This window comes from Oncorhynchus mykiss, chromosome 21 (assembly GCF_057628025.1).
Source record: "Oncorhynchus mykiss isolate SJ-2025 chromosome 21, ASM5762802v1, whole genome shotgun sequence".
Taxonomy (NCBI): domain Eukaryota; kingdom Metazoa; phylum Chordata; class Actinopteri; order Salmoniformes; family Salmonidae; genus Oncorhynchus; species Oncorhynchus mykiss.
Genome location: NC_143042.1, coordinates 49712491 through 49736304, shown reverse-complemented (window position 1 = coordinate 49736304; position 23814 = coordinate 49712491). Strand labels below are relative to the sequence as shown.

Sequence of the window (23814 nt, the reverse complement as noted above, 5' to 3'; positions counted from 1 at the left end):
ACTATGTGGGCTAGTGTTAACCCATCAACACCACTGGGAGAGAGGGATAGATAGTAGTACTATGTGGGCTAGTGTTAACCCATCAACACCACTGGGAGAGAGGGGGTAGATAGTAGTACTATGTGGGCTAGTGTTAACCCATCAACACCACTGGGAGAAAGGGGGTAGATAGTAGTACTATGTGGGCTAGTGTTAACACATCAACACCACTGGGAGAGAGGGGGTAGATAGTACTACTATGTGGGCTAGGGTTAACCCATCAACACCACTGGGAGAGAGGGGGTAGATAGTAGTACTATGTGGGCTAGTGTTAACACATCAACACCACTGGGAGAGAGGGGGTAGATAGTAGTACTATGTGGGCTAGTGTTAACCCATCAACACCACTGGGAGAGAGGGATAGATAGTAGTACTATGTGGGCTAGTGTTAATACATCAACACCACTGGGAGAGAGGGATAGATAGTAGTACTATGTGGGCTAGTGTTAACCCATCAACACCACTGGGAGAGAGGGGGTAGATAGTAGTACTATGTGGGCTAGTGTTAACCCATCAACACCACTGGGAGAGAGGGGGTAGATAGTAGTACTATGTGGGCTAGGGTTAACCCATCAACACCACTGGGAGAGAGGGGGTAGATAGTAGTACTATGTGGGCTAGTGTTAACCCATCAACACCACTGGGAGAGAGGGGGTAGATAGTAGTACTATGTGGGCTAGGGTTAACCCATCAACACCACTGGGAGAGAGGGGGTAGATAGTAGTACTATGTGGGCTAGTGTTAACACATCAACACCACTGGGAGAGAGGGGGTAGATAGTAGTACTATGTGGGCTAGTGTTAACCCATCAACACCACTGGGAGAAAGGGGGTAGATAGTAGTACTATGTGGGCTAGTGTTAACACATCAACACCACTGGGAGAGAGGGGGTAGATAGTACTACTATGTGGGCTAGGGTTAACCCATCAACACCACTGGGAGAGAGGGGGTAGATAGTAGTACTATGTGGGCTAGTGTTAACCCATCAACACCACTGGGAGAGAGGGATAGATAGTAGTACTATGTGGGCTAGTGTTAACCCATCCCCCCTGTCATGTCGGTAAGGATTTAATGGTTTAGCTTTTAGCTGGTTTTAACTTAATGAATGATGTGTATTTTACAGTTCGCTGTTTACTTTGAAATAGTATGAAGTAATAACCACCTACTGTACACGCTGATGTTTACACGTTGGTCTCCTTGAGATTTGACATATTGGGAACACATCATTCCTCAGAGAATACCAGGTAAATGACCTCTGAAATAAGACTAAACGTAAAGCACGCGCAAGATAATGTTCCCCCGATACTAGCGGACACAGACAGGAGAGGACCTGTCGTCATCGTTCGGGGATAACAAGCAAATCATTTGGCTGCAGATTAAATGACATCTCTCGTATTCTCACCACTAAGAATCAGCTGAATCAGCTTGTATGTCAAAGTGCCGTTGGTAGCCTACATTTGTTCCTTCTGAAGATGTCTCACGCAGCAGGAACATGGTGTGACACAGCGGCGGCTGGTGGGAGGAGCTTTAGGAGGAATGGGTTCATTGTAATGACTGGCGTAGAATCAATGTAACGGATGTGTGTTTGATACCTTTTTCATTCATTCCATTCCAGCCATTATAATGAGCCCATTGTCCCACCAGCCTCCACTGGTGCATCACCTTAGGTGGTGTTTGGTCGTAGTCATGATTTCTCCAATATATTACTGCAACCCAGTGGTCGTCTCTGGAACTGCACCCTGAGAGGGACAAGCCAATGGGCATTGTGTACATGTGTGGAAGGCTGGGATGCTGTGTACAGTGGCAGCCAAGCAACACATTCATCACCAAGCCAGACGGCCCCGGTTCATTCCTGCCATGTGTGGAAGGCTGGGATGCTGTGTACAGTGGCAGCCAAGCAACACATTCATCACCAAGCCAGAAGGCCCCGGTTCATTTCTGCTATGTGTGGAAGGCTGGGATGCTGTGTACAGTGGCAGCCAAGCAACACATTCATCACCAAGCCAGAAGGCCCCGGTTCATTTCTGCTATGTGTGGAAGGCTGGGATGCTGTGTACAGTGGCAGCCAAGCAACACATTCATCACCAAGCCAGACGGCCCCGGTTCATTTCTGCTATGTGTGGAAGGCTGGGATGCTGTGTACAGTGGCAGCCAAGCAACACATTCATCACCAAGCCAGAAGGCCCCGGTTCATTCCTGCTATGTGTGGAAGGCTGGGATGCTGTGTACAGTGGCAGCCAAGCAACACATTCATCACCAAGCCAGGCGGCCCCGGTTCATTTCTGCTATGTGTGGAATTGATGAACCATCAGCGCAATTTTCATCACATTCAGTTTGTACTGATAAAGCAATCATGCATTGCTTTCTTCAATGTGTCCCTGTTCCTCCAGTCTCAAGACAAACGGGAGCGTCAACATTTGGTTTCTTCTTGTTCTGGTTCTACTATCCTGTGAAGACAAGTGGGAATCATAAACGTTTCTTCACTGTGGGGAGTGAGTCATCAATGCAGTCAGTTTCGGTTCTGAACACTTAATGAGTCGAAGACAAACCCCACCCATCCTCAATGTAAAATAAAATGTGTTTTCATACTGTGTTTAAAGAATGCGTCTTTGGGTGACAAATACTGTGAAAAAGTAATTCACTGAAGACAGCAATGTTTTTTTTTTTATTAATTTGTCTACGGTATACAAATAGTCACACACCAAATGTTCAAAAAAATCCCCTAACGTCTCGTAAACATTCATATGTTCTGCTCATCTATAAGTCGTTATTTTTGGGTCCGTGTGCCCTAACAGCACGTATACTCTCCTTCCTGGCGGGAACGCCGCCACCTACAACATCCGCGTCATCACCGTAACAGGCTGCGACATCAGCTCCGTCACGGGTTACAGGGATGATGTGACAGTAATGACGGCACGTCCGGGATGAAGGGTTGAGGGCAGTATAATCACAGTGAGAACAGAGAACCCTTGAAACAGAGCACTCAGCCTATAGGCCCAGAGGTGAGCAAACACAGAACAATGAGAGGGGACAGGGGGTGAGGCAGGGATTTGATAGACAGACAGGGAGGTTTAGAGGGGACAGGGGGTGAGGCAGGGATTTGATGGACAGACAGGGAGGTTTAGAGGGGACAGGGGTGAGGCAGGGATTTGATGGACAGACAGGGAGGTTTAGAGGGGACAGGGGGTGAGGCAGGGATTTAATGGACAGACAGGGAGGTTTAGAGGGGACAGGGGGTGAGGCAGGGATTTGATGGACAGACAGGGAGGTTTAGAGGGGACAGGGGGTGAGGCAGGGATTTGATGGACAGACAGGGAGGTTTAGAGGGGACAGGGGTGAGGCAGGGATTTGATGGACAGACAGGGAGGTTTAGAGGGGACAGGGGGTGAGGCAGGGATTTGATGGACAGACAGGGAGGTTTAGAGGGGACAGGGGGTGAGGCAGGGATTTGATGGACAGACAGGGAGGTTTAGAGGGGACAGGGGTGAGGCAGGGATTTGATAGACAGACAGGGAGGTTTAGAGGGGACAGGGGGTGAGGCAGGGATTTGATGGACAGACAGGGAGGTTTAGAGGGGACAGGGGGTGAGGCAGGGATTTGATGGACAGACAGGGAGGTTTAGAGGGGACAGGGGTGAGGCAGGGATTTGATGGACAGACAGGGAGGTTTAGAGGGGACAGGGGGTGAGGCAGGGATTTGATGGACAGACAGGGAGGTTTAGAGGGGACAGGGGGTGAGGCAGGGATTTGATGGACAGACAGGGAGGTTTAGAGGGGACAGGAGGTGAGGCAGGGATTTGATGGACAGACGGAGGTTTAGAGGGGACAGGGGGTGAGGCAGGGATTTGATGGACAGACAGGGAGGTTTAGAGGGGACAGGGGGTGAGGCAGGGATTTTATGGACAGACAGGGAGGTTTAGAGGGGACAGTGGGTGAGGCAGGGATTTGATGGACAGACGGAGGTTTAGAGGGGACAGGGGGTGAGGCAGGGATTTGATGGACAGACAGGGAGGTTTAGAGGGGACAGGGGGTGAGGCAGGGATTTGATGGACAGACAGGGAGGTTTAGAGGGGACAGGGGGTGAGGCAGGGATTTGATGGACAGACAGGGAGGTTTAGAGGGGACAGGAGGTGAGGCAGGGATTTGATGGACAGACGGAGGTTTAGAGGGGACAGGGGGTGAGGCAGGGATTTGATGGACAGACAGGGAGGTTTAGAGGGGACAGGGGGTGAGGCAGGGATTTTATGGACAGACATGGAGGTTTAGAGGGGACAGTGGGTGAGGCAGGGATTTGATGGACAGACGGAGGTTTAGAGGGGACAGGGGGTGAGGCAGGGATTTGATGGACAGACAGGGAGGTTTAGAGGGGACAGGGGGTGAGGCAGGGATTTGATGGACAGACAGGGAGGTTTAGAGGGGACAGGGGTGAGGCAGGGATTTGATGGACAGACAGGGAGGTTTAGAGGGGACAGGGGGTGAGGCAGGGATTTGATGGACAGACAGGGAGGTTTAGAGGGGACAGGGGGTGAGGCAGGGATTTGATGGACAGACAGGGAGGTTTAGAGGGGACAGGAGGTGAGGCAGGGATTTGATGGACAGACAGGGAGGTTTAGAGGGAACAGGGGTGAGGCAGGGATTTGATGGACAGACAGGGAGGTTTAGAGGGGACAGGGGGTGAGGCAGGGATTTGATAGACAGACAGGGAGGTTTAGAGGGGACAGGGGGTGAGGCAGGGATTTGATGGACAGACAGGGAGGTTTAGAGGGGACAGGGGGTGAGGCAGGGATTTGATGGACAGACATGGAGGTTTAGAGGGAACAGGGGTGAGGCAGGGATTTGATGGACAGACAGGGAGGTTTAGAGGGGACAGGGGGTGAGGCAGGGATTTGATGGACAGACAGGGAGGTTTAGAGGGGACAGGGGGTGAGGCAGGGATTTGATGGACAGACAGGGAGGTTTAGAGGGGACAGGGGGTGAGGCAGGGATTTGATGGACAGACAGGGAGGTTTAGAGGGGACAGGGGTGAGGCAGGGATTTGATGGACAGACAGGGAGGTTTAGAGGGGACAGGGGTGAGGCAGGGATTTGATGGACAGACAGGGAGGTTTAGAGGGGACAGGGGGTGAGGCAGGGATTTGATGGACAGACAGGGAGGTTTAGAGGGGACAGGGGTGAGGCAGGGATTTGATGGACAGACAGGGAGGTTTAGAGGGGACAGGGGGTGAGGCAGGGATTTGATGGACAGACAGGGAGGTTTAGAGGGGACAGGGGGTGAGGCAGGGATTTGATGGACAGACAGGGAGGTTTAGAGGGGACAGGGGGTGAGGCAGGGATTTGATGGACAGACAGGGAGGTTTAGAGGGGACAGGGGGTGAGGCAGGGATTTGATGGACAGACAGGGAAGTTTAGAGGGGACAAGGGTGAGGCAGGGATTTGATGGACAGACAGGGAGGTTTAGAGGGGACAGGGGGTGAGGCAGGGATTTGATGGACAGACAGGGAGGTTTAGAGGGGACAGGGGTGAGGCAGGGATTTGATGGACAGACAGGGAGGTTTAGAGGGGACAGGGGTGAGGCAGGGATTTGATGGACAGACAGGGAGGTTTAGAGGGGACAGGGGGTGAGGCAGGGATTTGATGGACAGACAGGGTAAATGGGAAGATGAGTGACGGTAGGGGTAAATGGGTGACTGTAGGTGTAAGAGGGTGACTGTACGTGTAAGAGGGTGACTGTAGCTGTAAGAATGTAGGGATGTGCTATGGAAGCTAATTTGTCTGCAGACTTCTGATCTTACAAATGCATATTGTAAAATATCAACAATTAACTTTACTCTTCGGTTTAGCTTGTCTCCTGCTATGTACGTTGCTAGTGACCAGTCCCTATCATAGCGTATGTAAATGATGGAAAAGGAAGTTGAGAGGTAAAACAGGTGAAATTAACGGTAAAATATTGAGGGAAAAGCTTAGGAAAGTTTACAACGACAAGTAACAAGAGTACAGGTATCAAATCTGGATATTATTTAGCTCTCCTCAGTGAAAACCAGTCAGTCCTTGTGAACCCCCACACATAGAAATCACATTGTCTACAAAACATCTACAAGAACATAATGAAGGCAAAACAAAGTGTCTAAACAGGGAGCTCTGACATTATTGACCTCTTCAATAAAGATGAACAATAATGATTGTATACTAGAAATAATTCAAACACTGAGCTATTATCCTAAAAACATTTTTTACAAATAAATAAAGGAAAATTATACATTTTTTATGAGAAGATGTATTTTGTTTAACAAGTAATCATTTTTTCCCCTCAAAAAAGGTAAGGGTCAAAATGATTGGCACCCCTAAATATTCTTAAAAAATAAATGAGTCAACATTGTTGTATTTGGTTCCATATTCCTGCCACCTAATGACTACATCAAGCTTGTGACTCTACAAACTTGTTGGATGTATTTGCAGTTTATTTGGGTAACGTTTCAGATTATTTTGTGCCCAGTAGAAATGATTGGTAAATAATGTAGTGTGTCATTTTGGAGTCACTTTTATTATGAATAAGATTATAAACTAGGTGGGTCGAGCCCTGAATGCTGATTGGCTGACAGCCATGGTATACCACATGTATGACAAAACATGTATTTTTACTGTTTTAATTATGTTGGTACCCAGTTTATAATAGCAATAAGGCACTTCAGGGATTTGTGGTATATGGCCATTTTACCACGGCTAAGGGCTGTATCCAGGCACTCTGCGTTGTGTCGTGCTGAGGAACAACCCTTAGCCGTGGTATATTGGCCACATACCACACCCTCCCAGGCCTCATTGCTAAAATAGAATATGTTTCTAAACACTTGGTACCGTGATTATGGAAAATCCTGAATTAATTGTGCATCCACATGAATGAAACATTCTATAACAATGCTGTCTTCAGTGAATTACTTAAGACTTTTTTCTCCAGTGTTTGTCACTCAGAGAGGCATGCTTCAAACGCATTACGTCATAGAATGAAAGCGTTTTGATAGTCGCGTTACATTGAGGATGTGTAGGGAGGAGTTTGTCTTCGACTCATTAGGTTTCAGAACCAAAACTCAATAGAAGTTAATTAGGAAACTATTATATTCTTATTTTATAAGAGAAGTGACTCCAAAATGACAGAATACATTAATCACCATTCATTTTTTCATGGGAAAAACAACAAAGACAAAAAAAAAAAGAGTGTGAAACAACCAAATAAACTGCAAATACATCCAACAAGTTTGTAGAGTCACAAGTTTGATGTAGTTATTGGGTGCTGGGAATATGGGACCAAATACTACACTTTTGACTATTTATTTATAAGAAACTTTAGGGGTGTCAGCAATAAATTAAAAAAATGAATAAGTTGTTAAACAAAACCTCTTTCGCTGAGCAAATGTATTACCCAGAAAATATAAACGCAACACGAGCTGAAATAAAAGATCACAGAAAAGGCTTATTTCTCTCAAGTTTTGGCCATAAATGTGTTGTCAGTGAGTATTTCTCCTAGGCCAAGATAAGCCGTCCACCTGACAGGTGTGGCATATCAATAAGCTGATTAAACAGCAGGATCATTACACAGGTGCACCTTGTGCCAGGGACAATAAAAGGCCACTCTAAAATGTGCAGTTTCTTTGTCACAACACAATGCCACAGATGTCTCAAATTTTGAGGGCACATTCAATTGACATGCTGACTGCAGGGATGTCCACCAGAACTGTTGACAGATAAAACATTAAATTTTTTCTCTACTGTAAGCATCGTTTTAAAGAATTTGGCAGTACATCCAACCGGCCTCACAACCGCAGGCCACGGGTATGGAGTCGTGTGGACGAGCGGTTTGCTGATAACAACATTGTGAACAGAGTGCCCTATGATGGAGGTATGTTATGGTAAGGGCAGGCATAAGCTACAGACAACGAACACAATTGCATTTTATCGATGGCAATTTGAATGCACAGAGATACCGTGATGAGATCCTGAGGCCCGTTGTCGTGCCATTCATCCACTGCCATCGCCTCATGTTTCAGTATGATAATGCACGGCCCCCGTGTCACATGGATCTGTACACAATTCCTGGAAGCTGAAAATGTCCCAGTTCTTCCATGTCCTGCACACTCACCAGACATGTCTCCCATTGAGCATGTTTGGGATGCTCTGGATCGACATGTTTGATAATGTGTTCCAGTTCCCGTCTATATCCAGTAACTCTGCACAGTCAATGAAGAGGAGTGGGACAACATTCCACAGGCCACAATCAACAGCCTGATCAACACAACGTGAAGGAGATGTGACACGATGCATGAGGAAAATGGTGGTCATACCAAATACTGACTGGTTTTCTGATCCATACCCCTACTTAAAAAAAAAAAGGTATTTGTGACCAGCAGATTCATTTCTGTATTTCCCAGTCATGTGAAATTAGGGCCTAGATTAGGGCCTAATGCATTTATTTAAATTGACTGAATTCCTTAACTGTAACTCAGTAAAATCATAGAAATTGTTGTTTATATTTTGTTCAGTATAGTAGAATTGTTTTTAGAATAGAATATAGCTCATTATTTGAATTATTTTTTAATACAGTTATTATTGCTCATCTTTATCAAGGGTGTCAATAATTTCAAACCTCACTGTGTGTGTGTGTGTGTGTGTGTGTGTGTGTGTGTGTGTGTGTGTGTGTGTGTGTGTGTGTGTATATATAGAACAATCCATAACGAGAGACATTGGAAAACGCACCAACTGGTTCTGGCTGCAATAGTCTACCACATGTTGCATCTCCCCAAGGCCTCTATCCATACATCATTCTCTTCCACACATCAATATTTACTCCGCACGCAGAGGCGGTCCTTTCCCAGAAAACAGGAAGGCAGTAGTGCAACAAACTCAGCAGGATTTTTACTTCTCAAAGGAAATGAGTCCAGAGCTCAGGAGCCTCTGTCAGACAGGAAGTGATGTCAAGCTAACAAGCCCACCATGTAAACCCCCTCAGTTTCCAGATAGAACAAGTGTTATTTATTTTTTGGTTCTTTAACTCAAAAAGAACAAGAGAAGACAAGAGATGTGACCAGGCTAATGCTCTTCACGATTGCCTGGGCGACGGCAGCTGGCACGACCCTTGACCTTTTGACTTTTCTGTAACCTTTGAAGGCTTAAATGTGAGGCTATGGTCGCGTTACCCTATTCATACGTTGCATGCATCAACCAATGTTTGCGCGCCACATCATCGACTGACAGATTGCTACAACATATGATGTGGTTCGCTGATAAGTAAAATACCTATCCAGGTGTTGTAAGATCTGGTATGCATCAGCAGCACCCTATGAGTGGAAAAAAAGGCATTATTGAAAAATAAGGCTTCCAATCTGGAAGAGGTATGAGGGATTCAGCCAGAGATACATTCCATCTTGGAAGAAAAAAAAGGAACAAAAATAATGTTTTGGCTTCCTTTGATGACGGCCATTTTTTTAAGGCTAGAATCTCTCTCTATCTCTCTCTCTCTCTCTCTCTCTCTCTCTGTGTGTGTAGGACTATTTTTTCTTCTTGAACAAGCTCTTGATTTTGGACGAGGACCTCTTGGCCTTGTCTCCGTTGCCACTGGAGTCCTGGGAGGAGGTACTCGGTTGCTTCTGCTCCTTGGCCCCCGCCCCCCTGCCCTCATTGTCCATTGAGGTGAGGGACGGGTAGCGCCCGACCGCCACCCCGCCTGCCCCTGTCATGCTCGCGTGCAGCTGGCCCATGCTATAGGACTTCTCCAGGATGCCGTTGTACATGGCCTTGTTGCCTGCCGACGAAGTGGTGAAGGACATGCTGTGGGACCCTGGGATAGATCCGCGGGTGAGGTCGGGCGAACCCTTGTGTTTGTGTCTGTGGTGCTCCAGGGCTGGGGAGGGGGCCGAGGATCCCCCTTGAGGAGGTGGTGAGTCCCGGACATAAGACTGAGGCTCCTGCTGGCTCAGCATCATCAGCTCCTCACGGGAGATCTTGCGGTAGGGGGTCTCTGGGCCCGGTGTGCAGGGGTTGGTGTAGGACTGTTTACGCCCCATGGAGGAGTTGAGAGAGTCTGTGTCTGAACACGTGTCCTGAGTATCCCTGTCTCCGAGAGGGGGAGATAGAGAGAGTAAGAGACAGAACGAGACAGAACACACACAGAGAGAGCGAGAGAGAGTAAGAGTGAGTAAGAGAGAGCGCAGAGAGAAAGGGCACAGCGAGAGGCAGAGCGAGAGAAAAAAAAGAGAGCAGAGCGCGAGAGGCAGAGAGTATGACAGAGCGGAGAGAGCGAGTATGATGCAGAGAGAGAAAAAGAAAGAGTAGAGAGAGAAAGTAAGAGAACAGAGAGAGAGAAAGTAAGAGAACAGAGAGAGAGAAAGTAAGAGAACAGAGAGAGAGAAAGTAAAAGAACAGAGAGAGAAAAAGAACAGAGAGAGAGAGAGAGAGAGAGAGAGAGCAGAGAGGCAGAGCCAGAGAGGCAGAGCCAGAGAGAGAGAGCCAGAGAGAGAGAGCCAGAGAGAGAGAGCCAGAGAGAGAGAGCCAGAGAGAGAGTCAGAGAGAGAGAGAGCAAAAGTGAGAGCAGAGAGCAAGAAACTGAAAGTCAGATCAGCACATATTCAAAGATTCAGACCCCTCTGATTCAGAGGGGTTGGGTTAGATGCACCAGACACATTTCAGTTGAATGTATTCAGTTGTACAACTGACTAGGTATCTCCCTTTCCCCTTGCTATTCTGAACGCATTATCATAAACAGACCTGCACAAAAATAGGGCAGAAGTGGTTTAAGGTAACATACCCCTTTCTCTCCATGAAGAAGATGTATCCCTCTTCCCCCTCGGGATGATAGGAGAGGGCTGAGCTGGTCATGGAGAGCAGGTCGGGGTCGGCTGACGTCATTGAAGTGCTGTAGAGGCTCCGGCGGGAACGGCACAGGCTGCTATTGCGTGTTAAAGGGGGCCGCATCATAGAGGCTGCTGGGAAAAATCAGAGAGAGCGAGGGGGTTTGTATGGTTACTATCATAATCATACATAGTGGACACTTAACACACGCGAATTAAAAACACACATTTTTAAATCTATTTGAGCCTTGTTGAGGTCATACTGAGGTCATACTGAGGTCATACACTCTGTCACTTTACAACTGTAAATGGAGTATTTTTTGCATTTCCATGACAACCTCCACACTTACAGGTTAACTGTGGAATGATTGGAGGAGTGTCCTCATCGAGGTCGTCCACCCCACCGGCGATGGGATAGGGGGGCACGGAGACGCGGGGCATGACCACCCAGCTGTGGTCTGAGTACAGGGTGGCAGTCAGGCTGGGCAGCCCAGCGTTGTGCACCAGGGGGAAGCCGCACAGCTTCTCCATCTGCTGCCAGCGGTGGAGGCGCTCCCTCAGGCAGGCCGTCACCTCCGACAGGGACTTCCTGGAAACAATCAAATGTATTTAGAAAGCCATTTTTATACCAGAACTTATCACTATGTGCTTTCACAGCAAACCGGCCTAGACCTCAAAGAGCAAGCAGAAGCAGGGACACGTTGGCGAATCTCCCTAGAAGGAAGAAACCTAGAGAGGAACCCAGCTCAGAGGGGAGGCCCATTCTCTTCTGGCAGTACTGGCCTTTATCCAGACACTTGGGTTTCTGTGTTTATATTTGAAGCAGATACCGCTAATGCATGGACAACAAGTTACTCTAATAGGTATTTATACCCGATAGGTAGAGTTTGACCTATGTGGGGATCCTGCTAGCCTCAGTCAGTAAGCAATAGATCTGGCATAAATCCCCAAGCCTTTCCACATCAATTCAGCTCAATGGACAAAGACATACGGATCAGGGTGACAAGGCACAGCACGGTGACAGCAGAGAAAATGAATGGTGAGAGCACGCGTCTTCTCTTACTTGGCCTCTAGGATCTTGTGGTCCACCTCGTCCAGTGACGAGCTGTGAGCGACGTGAAGGGTCCCAAACACACTACTTCTCTTCCTCTTGATTTTCTCTGCCTGACACAAAGACATAAGACACCGTTGGGCTTTGAGAAGATGAAACATACTTATTCATGTCCCTGAGGGAGAGAGGGTCATGGGTAACCTTTACATTACTTCAGGTATCCTATTGAAATATTGGGTGCAGGGAAGTGATCACATATGGCAGATATTGATAAGGGGAGAGAGACATGGATTAGTGATGAAGGGGCATCAAGATCAGGTCAGGTCAGGTTAAGGGAGAAATTAAAGTTTATGGCCCGTATCACTTCGTGTCCTGCCTAGCAGTAAAGATACAATGTTTGTACAGATGGGTAGGAGGAGACTCAGCCTAGGAGGAAGGGTTAAATATCAGTGTTTGTGTGAAAATGTGTCTAATGCAGCTGTATTGCTCCTCTGGGAAGAATAAACTTGGTGAAGCTTTCATAATGTCGGTTGAGTTTTCATTCTGAATGAGAACCTAACAACACTATATGAGGCGGCAGGGTAGCCTAGTGGTTAGAGCGTTGGACTAGTAACCGAAAGGTTGCAAGTTCAAATCCCGAGCTGACAAGGTAAAACTCTGTCGTTTTGCCCCTGAACAGGCAGTTAACCCACTGTTCCTAGGCCGTCATTGCAAATAAGAATTTGTTCTTAACTGACTTGCCTAGTTAAATAAAGGTAAAATAAAAAATATGGCTGATCACTATCATTTAATATTTCCATTCTCTGCTACAATGCATGTTCGTGTCAAAAATCGGCTCATTGTAAATTCAACATTCCTTCAGAAAGTCTTCACACCCCTTGACTTTTTACACATTTTGTCGCGTTACATACGCCTGAATTTAAAATGGATTCAACTGAGATGTTTTGTCAAATGGCCAACATAGGAATAACCCCATAATGTCAAAGTGGAATGATGTTTTTAGACCTTTTTACAAATTCATTTTTTTTTAAAATTATATGCTGAAATGTCTTGAGTCAATAAGTATTCAACCCCTTCGTTATGGCAAACCTAAATAAGTTCAGGTGTAAAAATGTGCTTAACAAGTCAAATAAGTTGCATGGACTCACTATGTGTGCAATAAAAATGTTTAACATGTTTTTTTTAATGATTACCTCATCTCTGTTCCCCACATATACAATTACAGTATCTGTAAGGTCCCTCAGACGAGCAACTTCAAACAGATGTAACCACAAAGACTAAGGAGGTTTTCCAATGCCTCGCAAAGAAGGACACCTATTGGTAGATGAGTAAAACATTTAAAAAAGCAGACATTGAATATCCCTTTGAGCATGGTGAAGGTATTAACAACACTGGATGGTGTATTAATACACCCAGTCATTACAAGGTACAGGCGTCCTTCTTAACTCAGTTGCCGGAGAGGAAGGAAACTGCTCAGGGATTTCACCATGAGGCCAATGGTGACTTTAAAACAGTTACAGAGTTTAATGGCTGTGATAGGAGAAAACTGAGGATGGATCAACAACATTGTAGTTACTCTAGAATTCTAACCTAAATGACAGAGTGAAAAGATGGAAGCCTGTACAGAAGACAAATATTCCAAAACATTGAATCAAAACTGCTAAAAATGTGGCAAAGAAATTAACTTTATATCCTGAATACAAAGTGCTATGTATTGGGGCAAATCCAACACAACACATCTCTGAGTACCATTATTCATATTTTCAAGCATGGTGGTGGCTGCATCAAGTTATGTGTATGCTTGTCATCGGCAAGGTCTAGGGAGTTTTTCTAGGATAAAAAGAAACAGAATAGAGCTAAGCACAGTCCTAGAGGAAAACCTGGATCAGTCTGCTTTCAGACAGAGACAAATTTACCTTCAAGCAGGATGCTAACCTGAAACACCAGGCCAAATATACACTGGAGTTCCACACCAAGACAACATTGAATGTTCCTGTGTGGCCCAGTCACGGTTTTGTCTTAAATCGGCTTGACTTGAAAATGACTGGCTAGCAATGATCAACAACCAACTCAACAGAGCTTGAATAATTCGTAATACATGTGCGCAAAGCTCTTTGAGATTTACCCAGAAAGACTCACAGCTGTAATCGCTGCCAAAGGTGATTCTAACATGTATTGACTCAGAAGTGTGAATACTTATGTAAATGAGATACTGTATTTCAATATATTTGCAAACATTTCTAAAAACATGTTTTTACTTTGTCATTGTGTGTGTAGATGGGTGAGATACAAAGTCAATGTAATCCATTTTTTAAATTCAGGCTGTAACACAACATAATGTGAAATAAGTAATGGGGTATGAATTCTTTCTGAAGGTGCTGTACATCTCTTGCCAAGACCACAATCTGTTGGCTAGAACAGAAACAGACTGGTGTCCAGACTGATAGACAATACAATTTACTACAGAGACTAGTTTTATCAATAAGTCCTCAAATTGGGACACATCTACTTTAATGAGAGCAACATATTGCTGTGTCTCCTGGTTTGTGCTATCACAGCGCCGCATTTAATTGACTTCTGAAATTGCCTGATGAGTCAGTCTCGCTGCAAAGGCAAAAACAAACAATGCAATTAAAAAGTAATTTAGCTGTGTCATTAAAAAAACTCATTAGGAAAAAAAAAAACTAATTTTGTTTCTGTGTGTGTGTGTGTGTGTGGTTTATTTCTGTGTGTGTGTATGTGGGCTCGTTTGCCTGTCCGTGTATCTGTGTGCGTGCTTGTGTGTGTGTGCTTACGTGCGAGTAAGTTTTCAATTATACAAGGGCAACGCTTGTTCCAAATTGCACCTCAGAATTGAACACTCAACTAGTTTACAAATTCAGAACCCAGTGAGGTTTGAACCAAAATCCACTTAAAGTCTGATCCTACTTAGAAAAACTCTCTCAAAGGAAGTGATGTCTTAGCGATGTCATTTGTTCTCCAGGAAGTTACCTCTTCCTTAGCGACCGTGAGCTGTAGCTCCGCACTGTGTTTCTTGATGTTGTAGTATTGGACCTCCACCTCGTGGGTGAGTTGTAGCCACATCTGTAGGGCGTCGGGCACCGACCACTCCGTCTGCATCTCCTTCTCTGCTCGCTTCAGGGCCATACGAACCTGGAGACAGGAGGGGAGGGGGGGGACACATTTAGGCGTCGCACGCGTATGAATTAAAACGGTATCAGGGCATAAAAGTGGGGGCAGTACTGTTACTGTACACAAGGGGGTGGTACTATGCAATGTGCAGGGGAACAAAGTCAAATGCTTTACTGTGGAATACCAGTATACACAGAGGAATAGTATTCTGTGTAGTAAGCATATGCTCTGAATTCCACACTGCATTCATATGGTAATTGAGATTGCATTGTACTGTCTGCGCCACTAGGGGGAAGTATTTCACGTGACACAGAGAGACAGGATTTGACTCAACAAAGGGGGACAGTATTTCACGTGACACAGGGGGACAGTATTTCACGTGACACAGGGGGACAGTATTTCACGTGACACAGGGGGACTGTATTTCATGTGACACAGGTGGACAGTATTTCACGTGACACAGGTGGACAGTATTCTGTTGAGCGTTTCAAAAGGGAGGGAATTTTACCCGGTGAGAAAATGTGCCAGTAAACTAGCAGATGTACGGAAACGTAAGGATTTTTAGGTCACTTTCATAACATGTAAAAGATCAAATAATAAAACAAGCTGTTTTAAATATGAAAAATAGATTGACAAAGCTGTAAAACATGATCTTAAATATAAAATATCAACTTAGTGAATACCATTGGTGTTTAATATGAGGGTTTCAGCCTGATGTATACTTTATATTCTTTAAACTTTTTGACTAATGTCTATATGTTTTTGTTGTCGATGTTTTGGGGCTAAACTGGGGGCAGAAGTAGTCTATAGTTGGAAGAGTAGCAGAGTTAATCGCTAATTATGTAATTAGGCAGGTTTTCATGGATTCATGCATAAAACTTATGGACAATATTGACACAGATTTGACCAAAATGAATATTTTATAAGAAAAATTGGTTATTCAACAAGTATACATTACCCACATACACACACTGAGTATCTCTCTCTCAGATTCCAACAACTGATTCATGTTTGGAAATATAAATACTGTAAAGCTACCAAAGAAAGGTCTGTTAATTGCTCACTTGAATATATTCAGTTTAAGGAACAAAATTCATGAAATATGCTGTCTAGGGCAGTCAAACAATATTCATGTATTGGCAATATGAGAGACTCACTTTGGACTCTTCTATTGAGGATGCTGAGATCTCTATACATGGAGACAATATGTTCAGGAGGGACAGAAATAGATATGGGGGGCGCAGTTGTCATATTCCAGCAAAACAACGTCAGGACTTAATGTGGAGTGGATTAGAGGCACTATGGGTACAGGTGCATTAACCACATTTGAAACCAATACTAGTTGGTTGCTGCTATAGGTCACCTAGAGCTGATGTGAAATATCTTGATGTAATTTGCGAAATGTTGGATAAGTTATCTGATGAAAATAGGGAAAAATATATATTTTTTTGTGAGATATGAATAGTGATGTACGTATGTAACCTGACCCAAGTTATGACATCATCAACCAGAACGTTCACTGATAGGTCCGGTATTACATCATCAACTTGTATGGATCACATTTCTACCACCATGGCTGAACATTGTTCTAAAGCTGTATCAGTGGCACTAGGTTGCAGTGATCATAACCTGGTTAAATTCACTAGGAAAACTACAATACCAAAAGGCTGGCCCGACAGAGGGTTCAATCAGGACTCGTTGGTGGATGAGATTAAGATGTAAAGCAAAGTGAAAAAAAAAAAAAAAAACTATTGAGGGTCATGTTGGACGCAGCTTTATCACGGTCAGAACACGTAGATCATGTTGTTATTAATATGGGTAAGGGAACACAGATCAGATTGTAAATAAGATGGGTAAGGGAACACATAGATCATGTTGTTATTAATATGGGTAAGGGAACACAGATCAGATTGTTATTGAGATGTGTAAGGGAACACATAGATCACATTGTTAATAAGATGGGTAAGGGAACACAGATCAGATTGTTAATAAGATGGGTAAGGGAACACAGATCAGATTGTTAATAAGATGGGTAAGGGAACACATAGATCACATTCTTATTAAGATGGGTAAGGGAACACAGATCAGATTGTTAATAAGATGGGTAAGGGAACACATAGATCACATTCTTATTAAGATGGGTAAGGGAACACAGATCAGATTGTTAATAAGATGGGTAAGGGAACACATAGATCACATTCTTATTAAGATGGGTAAGGGAACACAGATCAGATTGTTAATAAGATGGATAAGGGAACACATAGATCATGTTGTTAATAAGATGTGTAAGGGAACACATAGATCATGTTGTTAATAAGATGGATAAGGGAACACATAGATCATGTTGTTAATAAGATGTGTAAGGGAACACATAGATCATGTTGTTAATAAGATGGATAAGGGAACACATAGATCATGTTGTTAATAAGATGTGTAAGGGAACACATAGATCATGTTGTTAATAAGATGTGTAAGGGAACACATAGATCATGTTGTTATTGAGATGGGTAAGGGAACACAGATCAGATTGTTAATAAGATGGGTAAGGGAACACATAGATCATGTTGTTATTGAGATGGGTAAGGGAACACAGATCAGATTGTTAATAAGATGGGTAAGGGAACACATAGATCATGTTGTTAATAAGATGGATAAGGGAACACATAGATCATGTTGTTAATAAGATGGATAAGGGAACACACAGATCAGATTGTTATTAAGATGGGTAAGGGAACACATAGATCAGATTGTTAATAAGATGGGTAAGGGAACACATAGATCATGTTGTTATTGAGATGGGTAAGGGAACACAGATCAGATTGTTATTGAGATGGGTAAGGGAACACATAGATCATGTTGTTATTAATATGGGTAAGGGAACACAGATCAGATTGTTAATAAGATGGGTAAGGGAACACATAGATCAGATTGTTATTAAGATGGGTAAGGGAACACATAGATCAGATTGTTAATAAGATGGGTAAGGGAACACAGATCAGATTGTTATTGAGATGGGTAAGGGAACACATAGATCAGATTGTTATTGAGATGGGTAAGGGAACACATAGATCAGATTGTTAATAAGATGGATAAGGGAACACAGATCAGATTGTTAATAAGATGGGTAAGGGAACACATAGATCAGATTGTTAATAAGATGGGTAAGGGAACACAGATCAGATTGTTATTGAGATGGGTAAGGGAACACAGATCAGATTGTTATTAAGATGGGTAAGGGAACACAGATCAGATTGTTATTAAGATGGGTAAGGGAATTGCTGTTACAATAAATTGTTCAGAGTATGTAACATCTAGCACACTGAATCAGGTGATTCAATCCCTGGTCCTATCACACTTAGAGTACTGCCTGATTATATGGTCAATCCCTGGTCCTATCACACTTAGAGTACTGTCTGGTTAGATGGTGTATCCCTGGTCCTATCACACTTAGAGTACTGCCTGATTATATGGTCAATCCCTGGTCCTATCACACTTAGAGTACTGTCTGGTTAGATGGTGTATCCCTGGTCCTATCACACTTAGAGTACTGTCTGGTTAGATGGTGTATCCCTGGTCCTATCACACTTAGAGTACTGTCTGGTTAGATGGTCAATCCCTGGTCCTATCACACTTAGAGTACTGTCTGGTTATATGGTCAATCCCTGGTCCTATCACACTTAGAGTACTGCCTGGTTATATGGTCAATCCCTGGTCCTATCACACTTAGAGTACTGTCTGGTTAGATGGTCAATCCCTGGTCCTATCACACTTAGAGTACTATCTGGTTATATGGTCAATCCCTGGTCCTATCACACTTAGAGTACTGCCTGGTTAGATGGTCAATCCCTGGTCCTATCACACTTAGAGTACTGTCTGGTTAGATGGTCAATCCCTGGTCCTATCACACTTAGAGTACTGTCTGGTTAGATGGTCAATCCCTGGTCCTATCACACTTAGAGTACTGTCTGGTTATATGGTCAATCCCTGGTCCTATCACACTTAGAGTACTGTCTGGTTATATGGTCAATCCCTGGTCCTATCACACTTAGAGTACTGTCTGGTTAGATGGTCAATCCCTGGTCCTATCACACTTAGAGTACTGCCTGGTTATATGGTCAATCCCTGGTCCTATCACACTTAGAGTACTGCCTGGTCCTATCACACTTAGAGTACTGCCTGGTTATATGGTCAATCCCTGGTCCTATCACACTTAGAGTACTGCCTGGTCCTATCACACTTAGAGTACTGCCTGGTCCTATTACACTTAGAGTACTGCCTGGTCCTATCACACTTAGAGTACTGCCTGGTCCTATTACACTTAGAGTACTGCCTGGTCCTATCACACTTAGAGTGCTGCCTGGTCCTTTTACACTTAGAGTACTGCCTGGTCCTATCACACTTAGAGTACTGCCTGGTCCTATTACACTTAGAGTACTGCCTGGTCCTATTACACTTAGAGTACTGCCTGGTCCTATTACACTTAGAGTACTGCCTGGTCCTATTACTGTCCGGTTATATGGTCATCTGCAGCAAAGAAAGATATAAAAAAGCTCCAAAACAGGGCAGCCAGATTACCTCTTCATTGCTCTAAACAGGGCAGCCAGATTACCTCTTCATTGCTCTAAACAGGGCAGCCAGATTACCTCTTCATTGATCTAAACAGGGCAGCCAGATTACCTCTTCATTGCTCTAAATAGGGCAGCCAGATTACCTCTTCATTGATCTAAACAGGGCAGCCAGATTACCCTTCATTGCTCTAAATAGGGCAGCCAGATTACCTCTTCATTGATCTAAACAGGGCAGCCAGATTACCTCTTCATTGATCTAAACAGGGCAGCCAGATTACCTCTTCATTGCTCTAAACAGGGCAGCCAGATTACCTCTTCATTGCTCTAAACAGGGCAGCCAGATTACCTCTTCATTGATCTAAACAGGGCAGCCAGATTACCTCTTCATTGCTCTAAACAGGGCAGCCAGATTACCTCTTCATTGATCTAAACAGGGCAGCCAGATTACCTCTTCATTGATCTAAACAGGGCAGCCAGATTACCTCTTCATTGCTCTAAATAGGGCAGCCAGATTACCTCTTCATTGATCTAAACAGGGCAGCCAGATTACCTCTTCATTGATCTAAACAGGGCAGCCAGATTACCTCTTCATTGATCTAAACAGGGCAGCCAGATTACCCTTCATTGCTCTAAATAGGGCAGCCAGATTACCTCTTCATTGCTCTAAACAGGGCAGCCAGATTACCTCTTCATTGATCTAAACAGGGCAGCCAGATTACCCTTCATTGCTCTAAATAGGGCAGCCAGATTACCTCTTCATTGATCTAAACAGGGCAGCCAGATTACCTCTTCATTGCTCTAAACAGGGCAGCCAGATTACCTCTTCATTGATCTAAACAGGGCAGCCAGATTACCTCTTCATTGATCTAAACAGGGCAGCCAGATTACCTCTTCATTGATCTAAACAGGGCAGCCAGATTACCTCTTCATTGCTCTAAATAGGGCAGCCAGATTACCCCTTCATTGCTCTAAACAGGGCAGCCAGATTACCCTTCATTGCTGACACGGTGGCTGGATTAACATGAAGTTGTCATTTGGTGTATTGCACTTGTGAATGTATGAAAGTTAAATATTTCTAATATTTTTTTTTTTATTTCTCGCTCTGCATTTTCACCGGATGTTGTCAAATCGATCCCGCTAACGGGATATGATCCATAAGAAGTTTAAATGTGTTTCCTGTCAGGTTTTTTAATTATCTGTATTGTCTACTTTTAAATGTGGTTGTTTGTCATGTCTTGTTAATTATGGCGTTAGCTAATGAGGATCCTAATAAAAACTACAAAATTAAATTACAGGTTTCCATAAATGACCTGTTAGTTACCAAAATTAGTAAACATTCTGGTAACTTTGGTAAATGACCGGTAGTTTTGCAACCTTAAGGACATGCGACACGCTCTCAATGGTTCCTACCTGCACCAGCTCCTCCTCTGCGTATTTGAGGCGGCTGAGCTCACACTCGGCCCCCTGGCGGAGTTCGCGGAGACGGTACGACTCCTTCTTGGCCCCGCTGATCTCGTCTCTCATCTTCTGCTCCAGGTTCTGCTTCTCCACCGCCACTGTGCGGTTCTCCTCCTGGGCCTTCTCCAACCTGGGGAGAGCCATGAAAACCTGACAAAGTCATCTTCACCATCCAAAAACAACCAACTTCACTTAATACACCCGAACCCTGGGCCCAGTCCAATGCCTAAGACGTTACACAAAGAGATCAAAATCTTTTAACAAGGTGGCTAGGTGTTCTAGTGAGGTCAGAACAATACCTGTAACATCTATATACCGTATACACACCCTTTATAAAACCGTAATAAAAACTACTAGGTTACGTACCGTCCCTGTAGGTCCATGAGGCTCTGCTCAGCACTCTGCAGGCTCTCCAAGTCCTTCATCATCTGACCCATGTGGACCCGGGAAGACTTGTTCTGGATATAAGCGAACCAGCAGCCCCCCACCCCGATCACTATAGATACCATCAACACAAAGTCCTTCAACCAGTTGTGTTGCGGACCTGGGAGAGAGAGGGATGGAATGGAACGGTGTTTATTGGCGGCCCAAGCACGGCTCAGTTGGTAGAGCATGACCCTTGCAATGCCACGATAGCGGGTTCGATTCCCGTGACCACCCATACGTGAAAAAGCATTACGGACGTATTGACCTTACAGGAAAGCTGTACAATAGTATGCATGGTATCTTTAGATTGATGGTTTGGTAAAAAGGTTCTGGTGAATGTAGAGATGGGGGGGGGGTCTGCAGATCAGAGTAATATTGTTGATAATTTCCTTGATGGAAGAAGACATATGATGAGTAAACATGGTTCTGTTTTTACCCAGACACCCCCGTAGTGGCACCAAACCCACACGTATGTATAGTGTTCTTACGTGAGGGAGGGCCGAAGAGCACAGCGTCTAGTGCTTTGAGATTGAGTTTCTGTTTGTGTCGCTGGTCTAATATCTTCAGCTGACCCGACATAAACGACGGTTCGTTCGCCGCCAATCTGAAACAGAGAAAGAAAACGAAACATATTGAGAACGATACCCTTCACTGAGAACGATAATAGAACGCTGATCAACCAACTACAGTATGTGATACAGGATCAAGTAAGACAAGGTCTGTCTTGAACAGTGTGTGTCAGTGTGAGTGTGTGTGTGTGTCAGTGTGAGTGTCTGTGTGTGTCAGTGTGAGTGTCTGTGTGTGTCAGTGTGAGTGTCTGTGTGTGTCAGTGTGAGTGTGTGTGTGTGTCTGTGTGAGTGTCTGTGTGTGTCAGTGTGCGTGTCAGTGTGTGTGTGTCAGTGTGTGTGTCAGTGTGTGTGCAGGTGTGCGCGTCAGTGTGTGTGCAGGTGTGCGCGTGTCAGTGTGTGTGTCAGTGTGTGCGTGTGTCAGTGTGCGTGTGCGTGTGTATCACTGTGCGTGCGCGTCACTGTGCGCGTCAGTTTGCGCGTCAGTGTGTCTGAACAGTTTAGACAACATGGCAGCCAGCGACACCCAATCCACTGCTGTGACATCATTTAATGAGTCAGCACCCCCCACGGGTACGGGGGGGGGGGGTAAAACAACTCCCCTGACCCCCTTCAACCCTCCTCTTCAACCCTCTTCTATCCATGTAGTCATTCCATACATGAGTACATGGAGTCTCAGCGAGTCTCATTCCTGAAGAGATTCTAGTGGAACTGCTCTGACTCTCCCCTTCGTGTCATTAAGACGGTGTTATTGGTCCCATCTAAACAAGATCAAGTCCATATAAAGGTGACTCCTTGATATAACAATCGCCTGCTGACTTCGGGGTCATGACATAAACTGGGATGTCTGAACTGCACTAACGTGACTATCGGACAACATGGGCAGGGAGATGTTTTGCTAGTCAAAGTGGGCATATGTTTTATGTGTGTGTGTCCTGTTTGATACTTTCTTTCTCATTCTACCTGCATTAACCTCACATATCCAGCAGAAGGGAGCATTGGACTGAGTAACAAATTGAGCTCATTGTTTATGATGTGCATTTCAACTTTTCAAACTAAACCTGAAACCGTTTAGCATATATCTACATATTGATAAAGCAGTGCAGAGCGATATCTTCACCATCACACAAAATCACTACTGTTTACACAACATGGAAGACACGATTCAGTTCAGTGGTGTTGTTGGTATCTGTGATATGCTGTGTTGTGTGATAATGTAGTCACCGAGGCAGAGTGTTTCCATTGATCCGGAACTCTCTGAAGCTCGTCTCGTACTGAGGCAGCTCCACAGATTCCTTCAGCCACTGGACTGTGTCCTCCGTCGTCCAGTTATGAACTGCAGACAGAGACTGAAATTGACATTTGCTTCTTCCATTTACCCCCTCTCCCATTCCTCCCTTCCATTTACCCCCTCTCCCTTCCTCCCACCCCACCCTTCCATTTACCCCCTCCCTTCCTCCCACCCCCTCTCCTCTCCATTTACCCGCTATCCCTTCCATTTACCCCCTCTCCCTTCCTCCCACCCCCCCCCCCCTTCCTCCCACCCCCTCTCCCTTCCATTTACCCCCTAATCCCTTCCATTTACCCCCTCTCCCTTCCTCCCACCCCCCTCCCTTCCTCCCACCCCCCTTCCCTTCCATTTACCCCCTCTCCCTTCCTCCCACCCCCTCACACTTGTTGTATTCGGCGCATATGGCTAACAAAGTTGGATTAGATTTACCCTCTCTCCCTTCCTCCCTAT

The 23814-nt window shown here is 44.9% G+C and overlaps 1 protein-coding gene across 2 annotated transcripts in view; it reads right to left on the bottom strand.

Annotated features, from left to right (window-relative positions):
• Positions 1 to 9057: 9057 nt before the first annotated feature.
• The window catches only part of stim2b (stromal interaction molecule 2b), a 74345-nt gene continuing 59588 nt past the window's right edge, over positions 9058 to 23814 (bottom strand). Inside the window, exons 4-12 of one of the 2 annotated variants that reach the window (XM_036958259.2) lie at positions 23298 to 23409; positions 21996 to 22111; positions 21448 to 21625; positions 21034 to 21211; positions 14915 to 15076; positions 11936 to 12036; positions 11223 to 11461; positions 10830 to 11007; positions 9058 to 10135 (exon numbers count right to left, since the gene is read on the bottom strand). In XM_036958259.2, the coding sequence (XP_036814154.1) occupies positions 9574 to 10135; positions 10830 to 11007; positions 11223 to 11461; positions 11936 to 12036; positions 14915 to 15076; positions 21034 to 21211; positions 21448 to 21625; positions 21996 to 22111; positions 23298 to 23409 (1826 nt within the window). In that variant the 3' untranslated portion in view covers positions 9058 to 9573. The remainder of the gene's footprint in view (positions 10136 to 10829; positions 11008 to 11222; positions 11462 to 11935; positions 12037 to 14914; positions 15077 to 21033; positions 21212 to 21447; positions 21626 to 21995; positions 22112 to 23297; positions 23410 to 23814) is intronic. The other variant, XM_036958260.2, reaches the window with a different exon arrangement.